Source organism: Phyllostomus discolor, chromosome 1 (genome assembly GCF_004126475.2).
Source record: "Phyllostomus discolor isolate MPI-MPIP mPhyDis1 chromosome 1, mPhyDis1.pri.v3, whole genome shotgun sequence".
Taxonomy (NCBI): domain Eukaryota; kingdom Metazoa; phylum Chordata; class Mammalia; order Chiroptera; family Phyllostomidae; genus Phyllostomus; species Phyllostomus discolor.
The window spans coordinates 209483665-209495115 of record NC_040903.2 but is presented as its reverse complement, the minus strand read 5'-3'; the positions used below and the strand labels follow the sequence as shown (position 1 = coordinate 209495115).

At 53.8% G+C, this 11451-nt stretch overlaps 1 protein-coding gene across 4 annotated transcripts in view; it reads left to right on the top strand.

Annotated features, from left to right (window-relative positions):
- Nucleotides 1-625: 625 nt before the first annotated feature.
- FBLN5 (fibulin 5) overlaps nucleotides 626-11451 on the top strand; it is a 74885-nt gene continuing 64059 nt past the window's right edge. The window contains exons 1-4 of one of the 4 annotated variants that reach the window (XM_036013286.1): nucleotides 626-1106; nucleotides 4823-4877; nucleotides 6050-6098; nucleotides 8914-9168. In XM_036013286.1, the coding sequence (XP_035869179.1) occupies nucleotides 1090-1106; nucleotides 4823-4877; nucleotides 6050-6098; nucleotides 8914-9168 (376 nt within the window). In that variant the 5' untranslated portion in view covers nucleotides 626-1089. Of the gene's footprint in view, nucleotides 1107-1303; nucleotides 1630-4822; nucleotides 4878-6046; nucleotides 6099-8913; nucleotides 9169-11451 lie in introns of those variants that run through there. The other 3 variants (XM_036013284.1, XM_036013278.1, XM_028506782.2) reach the window with 3 other exon arrangements.

The window sequence follows — 11451 nt, the reverse complement described above, 5'->3', positions numbered from 1 at the left end:
GTCTTTTCAAAGCACCTTTTCTGTTGTTCAAGTCCCTTTCCAGCCAAGGGGCTCTTTTTTTTTTTTAATGAAAAAGGTTTTTTTTTTTTAGCTTTATTGGGATATAATTGACATATAACATTGTGTAAGGTTCAGGTGTGCGACGTGTTGATGGGATCCGTGGACACTTTTTAATTAAAGCGAGAACGTGCCCCGGGGCTCGCGGGGCTGACGGGGCTGACGGGGCTGGCGGCGCGTCCTGGGGAGGAAGGTTTGCACTGCACACGCTGATGTCTTCAGTTAGCGCGGGCCAGATTCCGTCCTCCACCCCTTCTGGAAAATCGTGAGTTCCTGTCGCTTACTCCAAGCCTCTGCTTCATTGGTTCTGGTTTCCCAATAAATCATAAGACTCGAGTCCCTGCTGCAGCGTTTGTTATGAGCTCAAGTTATTGGAGAGGCGGCTAACTTTTTCATGGGTGTCCCAAAGCCAAGGGGTGCTGGGGTGCTGGATCCCCTCCCGCGCCGCGGCCACGACCGCCCAGCCCCGCGGGGATGTCCTCCCTGGGTGGGAAGTAAAGGGTCAAGAGGCCCTTCCCCGCCCCCGCCCCCCTCCGCCCCCCACTCCCCGGCACTTGCCCGCCAATCGCCTCCAGCGGAGATGCTGGGAGCCCGAGTGCGGCTGCTCGGCCCCGGGGAAAGCGCTCTCCTCCCAGCGCTGAGCCCTGGGTCCTGGCAGACGCCCCAAGATTGTTGTGAGCGCTGTAATCTGAACCAGCTGTGTCCAGACTGAGGCCCCATTTGCATTGTTTAACATACTTAGAAAATGAAGTGTTCATTTTTAACATTCCTCCTCCAATTGGTTTAATGCTGAATTACTGAAGAGGGCTAAGCAAAACCAGGTGCTCCCGCTGTGGGCTGTCCAGTGGCTCGGAGGACCCAGGCTCTCCCCTCGCCCTCTGCACGGCTCGCTGTCCCCCCGCCCCCCCGGAATACACTATCAGCGAGCCCCACGGGCCAGAAGAGGCCGAAGTTCAGGAACTGCTCCGAGGGTCCCGCACGGCCAGCTTTCTCTTCCCCCCGCTTTGCTTCTCCGGCTCCCGCATCTTGGACATGCCAGCATTTCAAAGGTAGGCTCTCCCCTCCCAACGTTTTCCTCCAGGGTCTGGAAACCTTCCCGCAACCCTGATGGGTGGAAAATGGCTATGGACCGATTCAGGCGGTGTCAGGATGTTGGAAAAGGCACGCGCGAGTGATGCAATGATATTGTTAATTATAAAAAGCTGCTCCTCTGTAGTTTTTCATCGTGAAGCCCTCTTTTGGGAGTGGGTGTTTTAGGAGACGGTCTCAGAGTCGGCATCCGGCAGAGGTCTGCGAAAACCTCAGGGCTCCGTTCCTCTTTCTTTTCGGGAAGGGCAGCAAATCCGTGTGCCTTTTTTTTTTTTTTCCCCAACAATTTATGTCTTTTTTTCAATCTGGGAGAGCCAGCACTGGTTCCCGAGCAATTATTTTGCTGCACTGGCCGTCGGACAAGCGAAGGAGGGGCCGCACATCCCGGGCTGGCTTCGCCCCTCATGCGGGGTCCAGGAAGGGCATGCGACCCAGAAGTCTCAAGCCCGTGAAAAGTGGGGGCTGCAGACCGAGCTACTACATGTAAGCGAACATTCCTGCTGTTCTTTTAAGAAAATTGTAATCCCAGGTGGGGAGTCAGCCCCCCAACTGTGAAGAGCCCTGTCTAGGTTATAGCTGCCCAGTCTTTCCTGAGGAAAGTCTGGAAAACGTAGCTGCTTTATGGACAGGTCGTGGGCATGCGTGCGTGCCTGTGCTGAAAAGGAAGCAGTGACAGTGCCATCCTGGAGTGGGGACACCCAGCCCTGAGAATCTGCTGCTCCCTCTGGCTTTCCCCGCCGCAGTTAGGGTGATGCCCAAGGTGGGTGGACCCACCTGTTTCCCAAAGTCCCGCGGACCAGTGAGGACCACCAGGGGCTTCCCTAGGACCCCTACAGTTAGTTTATTTTTTGTAGTTTGCTAGGGTTTTTCATGACAAGGTGCAACTGTTTATGGCAAGTGAGAGCAGCATGCTTGGGCATCGTTTCATTTTTTAGAAAGCCTTCTCAGTCAGCCCACAGCTGACCCAGCCCCCAGGACCCAGCTGCGGCTTTTTGCGGGGGGACTGGGCTGGAGACTGGCCCTCACAGAGGGGACCTGTCTCAGGACCGCTCTCCCGCCAAAGGGGATGGGAGAGCCGGGAGCAGGGGGAGCCGTGGGGTGAGCGTGCCTTTTCCACAAGCCCTTGAAGTCCACAGCGTTCAGGCTACCTGTCCTGTCTCCAACATAAACGAGACAGGGTTTTGTAACTAACCGAAAGAAAGCCTCATGCGAAGAGACAGGAAAACATTGAAATTCATAATATACAGCCTGGAAAATAAACTTGTTATTGTTCTTTCATTCCTTCCAGATATAAATCTGGCTGTCGCAAATATCAAAAAGCCCCGGGGTTTTGGCTCTGCGCTTTGTAAGGTCAGCGCTGCCTGCAGCGCCCTGGAACTTTGGCTCGTGCAGGCGCTCGGGTGCAATAAAAACTTGTGGGTGCTCAGGGTCTTCCGTCTGTGGACTGGAGACTAGCGGAAGGAATTGGGCTGGCATCTTCAGCGCCACATCAGGCTTCTGTGCCCTCTGCATGCCACCTGAATCCCAGGGTCCTTAATTTGGGTCCTTGGGTTCCAAGTACCCAAAGCTGTTGACTCAGATGAGCCTTGTGTCCTGCACTGGGTGAGCTTTGGAGTCTGTTGAACACTCTCGTTATGAAGGGAGGGATTATACAGTGGAGACTTGTTTGATAGGAACATGTCGCTGAATCCAAGCAGGTCCCAGGTTTCACTGCTCTGCTGGAGAAGCCTCCAGGGTCACCTCCTCCAGGAAGCCTTCCCTGACCTTCCTTCCCCTGACTTCCAGCCTGGATCTCATGGCACTCAGTGGGTATTTCTGTCAGTGTTCTAACCAAAGTGTGTAGATATTATTGATTCCTGGATCTCCCCAACCAGCTCTCCAGGGCAGGGATTGGGTCCTAGTTTTGTAGCCCTTCTGCCTGAGGTCCACACCTGCAAGCTGTAGTTGCTCAGATAAATCCCCATTGAACTGGGTAATGATAGCACCAAATAAAGCTCTGTATTTGCATAGATTTTGTTTCTTCACCATCGTAGCCATTTGCAGTGTTCAGTTCAGCAGCGTTAACATTTGCCTTGTTGTGCAACCAGCCTCCAGGGCTTTCACCTGGCGGAACTGAACTTCTGTTCCCTTTAAACAACTTCCCAGTCCCTCCTCCTTCCAGCCCCTGGCAACCACCAGTGCACTCCCCATCTTTGTGATTTGGGTTGCTGTAGGCGCCTCCTGCAAGTGCAACCCTACAGTGTTTGTTGTCTTTTAGTGACTAGCTTACTTCCTTTAGCACGATGTTTTCAAGGTCCATCCAATTCGTAGCCTATGTCAGGATTTTCTTCCTTTTTAAGGTTGAGTAATATTTCATTGCAGGTGGATACCACATTCCTTTTGTTTATCTGTTCATTGATCAATGAATGAAAGGTTGCTTCCACCTTTCGGCTATTGTGAATAATGCTGCTGTGAACAAGGGTGGGTGCACACGTATCTCTTTGAGACCCTGTTTTTAATTCTTTTCAGTATATACCCAGAATTGGAATTGCTGGATCATATAGTAACTCTGTTGTGTGTTTTTTTAAGATTTTATTTATTTATGTTTAGAGAGACAGGAAGAGAGGGAGAAAGAGAGGGAGAGAAACATCAATATGTGGTTGCCTCTTGTGCGCCCCCTACTGGGGACCTGGCCCACAAGCCAGGCATGTGTCCTGACTGGGAATTGAACCAATGACCTCTCAGTTCCCAGGCTGGCATTCGATCCACTGAGCCAGGCCAGCCAGAGCCCAATGTTGTATTTTTTTTAAAGATTTTATTTATTTATTTTTAGAGAGGGAAGGGAGGGAGAAAGAGAGAGAGAAACATCAATGTGCAGTTGCTGGGGGCCGTGGCCTGCAACCCAGGCATGTGCCCTGACTGGGAATCGAACCTGCGACACTTTGGTTCGCAGCCCGCGCTGAATCCACTGAGCTATGTCAGCCAGGCCAATGTTGTATTTTTAAAGCATGTTGGCAACTACAATTTTGGGGAGGAAAAAGCTTGTGTGGTCGAAGGGCAGGAATCTCGGGCTCTGAGAGGTTCGGTGGCTTGTGAATGTCAGAGCTGGCCCGACTCCCGATTTTGTGACTCCCCCTAAGTTTTCCCGCTGTGCGGCTTCTCCTTTTGCCCAGGTGCCCTCCTCCTCTTCTCTCACAGGGCCAGCGAGAAGTCTGCTGTGGCATTGGGTGACTTCCTTGTGACCCCTTCCTTCCGTGGGGTCTGCCTATCCTTTCCTTTCCTTTTATCATTGGAGGGTGTGGCTGGCTCCTTCCATCCGTCACCACTTCTTAATAAAGGAGTTTGAAACTCAGGCCTGTCTCTCCGTAAGCAGTGAGATCAGAGCAATGGGCCGATACATTGTTAATACCACAGCAGTGGGTTTTAGATTTGTTCTTCGAAGTAGCAAAAGCCTTTGTTGAAAAAATGCCATCTGATGCATTATCCCAACGTAGAAAACCAGCAGAAGAGACCCGTTCTGGATGGGACGGTTGGGGTATCCAGGGTCCCCCTTGGTCGCTCCAGAGTCTCCCCCTCCCCCAACATAAGCACATGACATCGCCACCATAAATGCACAGCAGCGTGAGATCCACGTTTACCCTCAGACCTGGATCCAGGAAGGAGCTCAGGCATTCATGTCGACTTTTGCTCTCCGCAGGATACTCACTGTCACCATTCTGGCGTTCTGTCTTCCAAGTCCTGGGAGCACACAGGTAAGCTTCTAGTTTTGTCGACAACCTGGAAGTGTGTTGCAAACCAGGATGTCCGGCTGTGCCTTTTGGAATCCTAGGCTTGGCGGGGGCTTTACAGTTCGCCCAAATCGAGCTCTTCCTTATACAGAGATGACAGCGGAGACTCGACCCAGGCGATGTCATTCAGAATGGGCAGGGCTGGGACCTCGGGGCCCTGACTCCCAAACCGAGATTCTTACCATCGGAGCACCCCCTTCCTTTGTGTCCCTGGGAGGGGCGTGCCTTGACTTATCTTAAATGTTAAGTCGAATGTGCTCCACTATTTCTGGGCAGCAGTGCCCCTGCGTGCCTGCACTTGGCATTAGCTGCTGAGCCAGGGCTGGCACCCAGCTCTGCTGGTTTCCTGAGCTTTACAGTGCAGCCTCCTGGCTCACTCGCTCTGTCTCTTTTGCTCCAAGGCGACACCTGAACCCTCTCCTGGGAATGCAGGCCAAATCCCTCCGCTCAGGGAAGTGGAACTCCTGTCGCCTCCCTCCTGCAACAGGGCAGGCTCCAGGGGCCTTCCGGAAAGGCCCCGCGACTGGTTTTCTAAATGCAGAGACTTGCGACTCCTGTCGTACGTGAAGCCCGCAACTCTTGGGGACCACGGGAGACCTATTTTGGGCTGTGTCCTTGTGGAACTGCCTTGCTGGGTTGGAAAGGGAGGAATTTCCCCAAATCCACTTTTCTCAGAAAATAGACTGCACCACGGAGTAGCTTGTATTTTCTGTGCTGACGTCAGGATCAGGTAGAGAAGTTCATCGGGTGCAAAGAACTCCTGCTGGGGGCTGGGAAGGGGGGTTGGATAGCACCCGAAGAGAGCGACTGCGGGGAGGGCACAGGAAGTGCCGCATCAGACGCATCAGGTGAGATCGTTGCGCTTCGTGACTAGAGCGTGAAACAACCCCGAACCATGTGCTCGAAACAGGGGTTTTGAAAGCAACGGTGCAGGGCCTGAAAAAGTAAGGCTAAGTGTGGAATGGCTGTGCACAAAAGGACAAGTGGGGGGTGTAACACAGGTGCTGGTGTTAGGGATGTTTTATTGTCTTTGTTTCCTGAGCTTTCTGTGATGCTGTTCTAATGCTTTTAGAGTTCAACAAAAATACGCCGGTAAAATGACCCTGCCCCCTCCTTCTCTCCCCTTCCCGCAGCAGCAATGCACTAACGGTTTTGACCTGGACCGCCAGTCAGGACGGTGTTTAGGTAAGAGGCCACGGAAGACCCTTCGTGGGGACGGGCTCGTGGGGGGGGGGGGGACAGGCAGTGGCAGCCCCAGGGCAGGGCTGTGTCTTCCTCCACTGTTGCCCGATACTGTCACCGTTGGGTCCGCACAAGCCTGGCCCACGGGAGAGAGCAGTGCCCGGGGTGGTCGGAGGCGACGGTGCCCTTTCATCCATCACCTTCTCTGTTCCCGCCACCTGTCCCCTTCACCGGGGTGAGCCCCGGGAGGGGGCAGAGATGGGTAAGAATTGATCCCTGTCCCCAGGGAGCTCTCCATTGGCATTAGTGTCCGTAGGCTGCCACACTGAATGGCCACCGATGTGGCAGCTTAAATAACACAAATGTATTATCTCACTGGTCGGGAGGTCGAAAGTTCAACAGAGGTCTGACTGGGCTGATCCGAGGGGCCAGCAGGGCTTCGTGCTGCTCTGGATGCCTTAGGGGAGAATCCAGGTCCTTGCTCATGCAATTGTTGGCAACATTGAGTTTCTTTCTTTCTTTACATTGAGATGTAATTGACATATGACATTCTGTAGGTTAAAAGTGTCCAACATGCTCATTTGGTATATTTATATATTGCAATACGATCACCACCATAGCTTTTGCTAGCACCTCCATCACATGATGTAATTCTCCCTTCTTTTTTTTTGTGATGAGAACGTTTAAGATCGACTCTCTTAGTGATTTCTAAGTATGTGATACAGCCCTGTTAACTGTCATCCCGGTGCTGGGCATTAGACGTTGAGAGCTTGTTCATCTCATAGCCGGAACTCTGTACCCTTCTTCCAGCCTCTCCCAGTCCCCTCCAGCCCCCGGCCCCCAGCCACCAGCACCCACTGTTCTGCTTACTGTTTTCAGAAGTTCGGCTTTCTTAGATTCCACATGTGAGTGAGGTCATGCAGTGTTTGTCCGTCCCTGTCGGACTCACCTCCCTTAGCACGGCACCTCCCAGACCCACCTGCGTTGTTGCATATGGCAGGATTCTTTCTTTTGTGCCTGGAGTAATATCCCATATTGTGTGTGTGTGTGTGTGAGAGAGAGAGAGAGAGAGAGAGAGAGAGAGAGAGAGAGAGAGATCCTCTTTATCCACCCATTCATCTGTAGGTGGGCACGCAGGTTGTTTCCATACCTTGGCTACCATGAATAATGCTGCAATGAACATGGGGGTACAGGTGCCTCTTGAGACCCTGTTTTCATCTCCCTTGGATGCCTGCCCAGAAGTGGACTTGCTGGACCATATGGTTGTCCTGTTTTTTTTTGTTGTTGTTGTTGTTAAAGATTTTTAATTTATTTTTAGAGAGGGAAGGGAGGGAGAAAGAGAGAGAGAGAGAGAAACATCAATGTGCAGTTGCTGGGGGCGGTGGCCTGCAACCCAGGAATGTACCCTGACTGGGAGTCGAACCTGCGACACTTTGGTTCACAGCCTGCACTCAATCCACTGAGCTACGCCAGCCAGAGCTGTTCTGTGTTTTTTTTTTTTAATTTAATCTTTATTATATTTTTCCTCATTACCATTTTTTACCCCCTCCCCCCAGCAGTCACCACCCTGCTGTCTGTGTCCACGGGTCCTTTTTCCTTTTTGCTCACTCCCTCCACCCCCTAACCTCCCCCGCTACTAGCTGTCATCTGTTCTCCATCTACGAGTCTGTCTCTGTGTTGCTTGTTAGTTCAGTTTGCTCATTAGATTCCACATGTGAGTGGAATCATATGGTATTTGTCTTTCTCTGACTGTCTTACTTCACTCAGCATAATGCTCTCCAGGTCCATCCATGCTGTTGCAAAGGGTAAAAGTTTCTTCTTTTTTATGGCCAACTATAATTCCTCCCAGCGCACCACTTTCATGGATGAGTTCAGGCTGACAGCTACTGAACGGGGCACTCAGAGCCCGCACTTCTCGTCTCCCAAGGTGGGAGCTGGTGGGAGGTTCCCAGGTGAGATGGCGGGGAAGGGGGAACCGTCAGCCTCCTGGCATCCCTGCCAGCCTCCTGTCCCACGTGGAGCAGCCCCCGAGGCTGGCGGGAGGGCCCCGTGTGTGATCTCAGGCTGGGGCCAGAGCTCAGGCTGCCCCTGCCCCGGGCCAGCGAGGCTGGTGTTGTAGAATGCCCCCACCTCCCCTTCCAGGCAGAACAGGCGGAGCGCCGGCCCGGCTGGCAGGGCGTCCTGCTTGCTGGCACGGTGTGAGCTGGCTTCCCAGTGGGGCCCCGCTTGCTTTCCTAACCAGGAACTAGCTCGCGGCCAAGCCTTGTCCTGGAGCAGGGGACTCTTTCTCCCCAGCCCGGCTGCTGTCTGGGGCAGAAACGGTTCCCGGGTCGACCACCCCAGGGTCTCCTGAGCATCCTGTGGGCGCACAAGCGTGTCAGAGAGGCTGCCCCCACAGATAAACACCCTTTATTTTAATAGTTCCACGTTCATGTTTACTGTTACCTTCTGTTTATGCTAACAGACAGTGGTTTTCATTTGCTATAGTCATGCAAAATGTAAAAAAATACATTTACTTGAGTTTCAAATGTGGCTTCATGTTTTAAAACGTATCAAGCAGCTGATAATACAGGTGTGTGTGGATAAGGCCAAGATCCCGATGGTGGCAGTTGATGGCCGACGTCTGGGGGACGTTGGTCATTCTGACTCTATATGACGAGCCTGTGGGACACTTGTCGGCGATGGGCTGGGCCCTGTTTGGGAGCAGATGCGGGTGGAGTGTTCTGGGGTTCTTCTGGGCACAGAGGCCTGCTTACCGAGGCCCCCCGCAGAGTGTGGCCGGGGGCCGCTCACGCCCGTCTCCCCCGCGGCCTTGCAGATGTGGACGAGTGCCGGACCATCCCGGAGGCCTGCCGAGGGGACATGATGTGCGTGAACCAGAACGGCGGGTACCTGTGCATCCCCCGCACGAACCCGGTGTACCGCGGGCCCTACTCGAACCCCTACTCGAACTCCTACTCAGGTCCTTACCCGGCAGCTGCCCCGCCGCTGCCGGCTCCGAACTACCCCACGATTTCCAGGCCTCCCATCTGCCGCTTCGGATTCCAGATGGACGAAGGCAACCAGTGTGTGGGTGAGTAGCCCGGCGTCCTGAGCTCCCTGTCCACGGCGCTCTGCGGAAGGCCGCGTCCCAGCCAGCGGGTCCACCCGATGGGTGGTTCGCTGCCCGCCAATGCGCCGGAGAAAAGATGGCTTGCTTTTGACATAGAATTTTCCCTCCTCGCAGCCTGTGTCTCTGGGTGCCCTCCTGTCTAAGGATCAGTTGGGTCTGGTGGTCACGACAGTTCTCCAGGAAGCCGATTTGTTTTTTCTTTATTTTCATCCTTCTATTATCTGTCTGTCTGTCTTCCATCCATCCACCCACCCACCCATCTGTCTCTCCACCCTACCACCTATCTGTTTAAGGACCAAGTTCACAGTTTCCCTGTTCAGGGGCGAGTGCCGCTGCTCACACTCAGCGAGCAAATCACAGAAGGAGATCTGGGAAGGACCAGTGCTTTCTTTTCATCCTGCCCCTCGCCCCCGAGCGGGGTGTGTGCTCCTGAAACAGGAGAAGCCGTGAGGGCCAGGACCCCTGTGCTGGAAAGACAGTGGTTCCTTGGGTGGGCACCAAGCCCTTTGGGCCAGAAGGAGCCTCACTGATGGGCGCTCACGGCACAAGGGGCTCCCTGGGGTGAGGGGTCTGCCATGAGTCCCGAAGGGGTCGGCGAGTGCTGTGACGGGGACCCCGGGGAGCCTGGTGTTCTGGCGGCCAGCATGGCCCTGGCGGAGGGTTACCTGGACTCCCCCTGCCACACCTGGTCACTTGGCTGTGGCCGGACCGAACCCTCTGTATCTGTCTCCAACTCTGGGAGACGGTCTAAGGTGATGATGGCTCCCAACGTTTGTGATCATGTGACTCAGGTACTAAGTCTTTTTGTCCCTGGACCCCCATCATATGCGATGTATACATGACGTGCATATCCTGTTACACTAACACGGTTTGAGGAGTATAAAGCATATGTAAGGAACAGAAACATTTAAAGGATAGGGTAAACACGAATGTGAATTGAAGTCCTAGTATTTCCTTCCTTTCCCCTGGGAGTTTGGGCGAACGTCCCCAGTCCATGTAGTGAGGTGTTTTTTGGTTCCGTTCCAGGGCTCGGGAGTGTTGAGCAGTAACCCACTGTCAGACTCTGTGTGGTTATTTTGCAATGCCTTCTGTGTGTTCGTGCAAATGAGCATGCATTTATACTTGAATGCGTGTAAATAATATGCCAACGAGTGTGCTTCCGAGTTACAAGGGAAAACTGGATGTGCCTGAACCCGAATGTCTCCATTCTTACTGGTCTCAAGAGGTGGGGTGTGGGGACGAGGGAGGAGGGAAGGGGTGAGCTGGTTGAAGGTCACTCGAGTGTAGATGGCTGTGCAGAGGGAGAGAGGGTGGGACCCAAAGCTCCATCCCTGAGGCTTCGGTGGGGAAGAGAAGAACAGTCCTTCCTGTAACAAGCAGCAGAGCAATAGACACTGTAATTGGAAGAGGCCTTACAGGTTGCCTTTGGTGTCTCCCTTCCCTTTTGTAGAAAAGGGGATGTGGACCCAGTGGGTTAGATACGTGCAGGGGCGGGTGGGGGTCCGCTCTCCTGACAACCAGTCTGCATTCTCCTAAGCCGACCACACGGCCGCTCGCATCTGCGGAGAGAAATGATCTCAAAAGCAAATGCAGACAAAGAGGGGTTGGGGTTGGGGTGTGGCTCTTCCAGGGTGTCCTGTGCGGCCAAACAGGCCCAGTGATCTGTGCGCCTCTTGACGTGGAGAAGGGGGAGTAATGGCCATTCGAGGCACTCCAGGTGTTCGGGCGGGGCTGTCCTGGGCCGTCTCCCAGGCCCCGCTGGCTCAGCAGCTGGGAAGGGCTGCAGGGCTCTCTGAGCTCCTCCTGCCTCCCATGGACCTCCTTCCAGGGCCCTGGTGCCTTTGAGAAGGAGGACATGGCTGGGAAAGCTATTCACCTCCTGGTCCCTGTGACGGCGTGCAGTGTGACAGCTCTAGCCCTGTCACACGGGACATGTGGGGCCTTCATAATGGCCCTTTTGTAAGAAAAGTAACAATCGAGGAACCCTGGTGAGGACTGGCACTGGGCCCGTCCATTTCCAGAAAGTTCAGCATTATGCATTCATAAGTCCGGAGCTCTTTCTAATTTCCCTGCACTCCACCCGACAGTTTCCTGATTTACAGAGGGTCCTTCTGGGCATTGAAAGAGGTGGCCTCATGGGGAGGGGTCAAGAGAGGGGACAGGGAAGGGAGTTTCTCTTTCCAACGCTGCCTCCTCCAGGAAGAGAGAAGAGCGAGGTAGGCCTGGGAACAGGCCGCTGGGGAG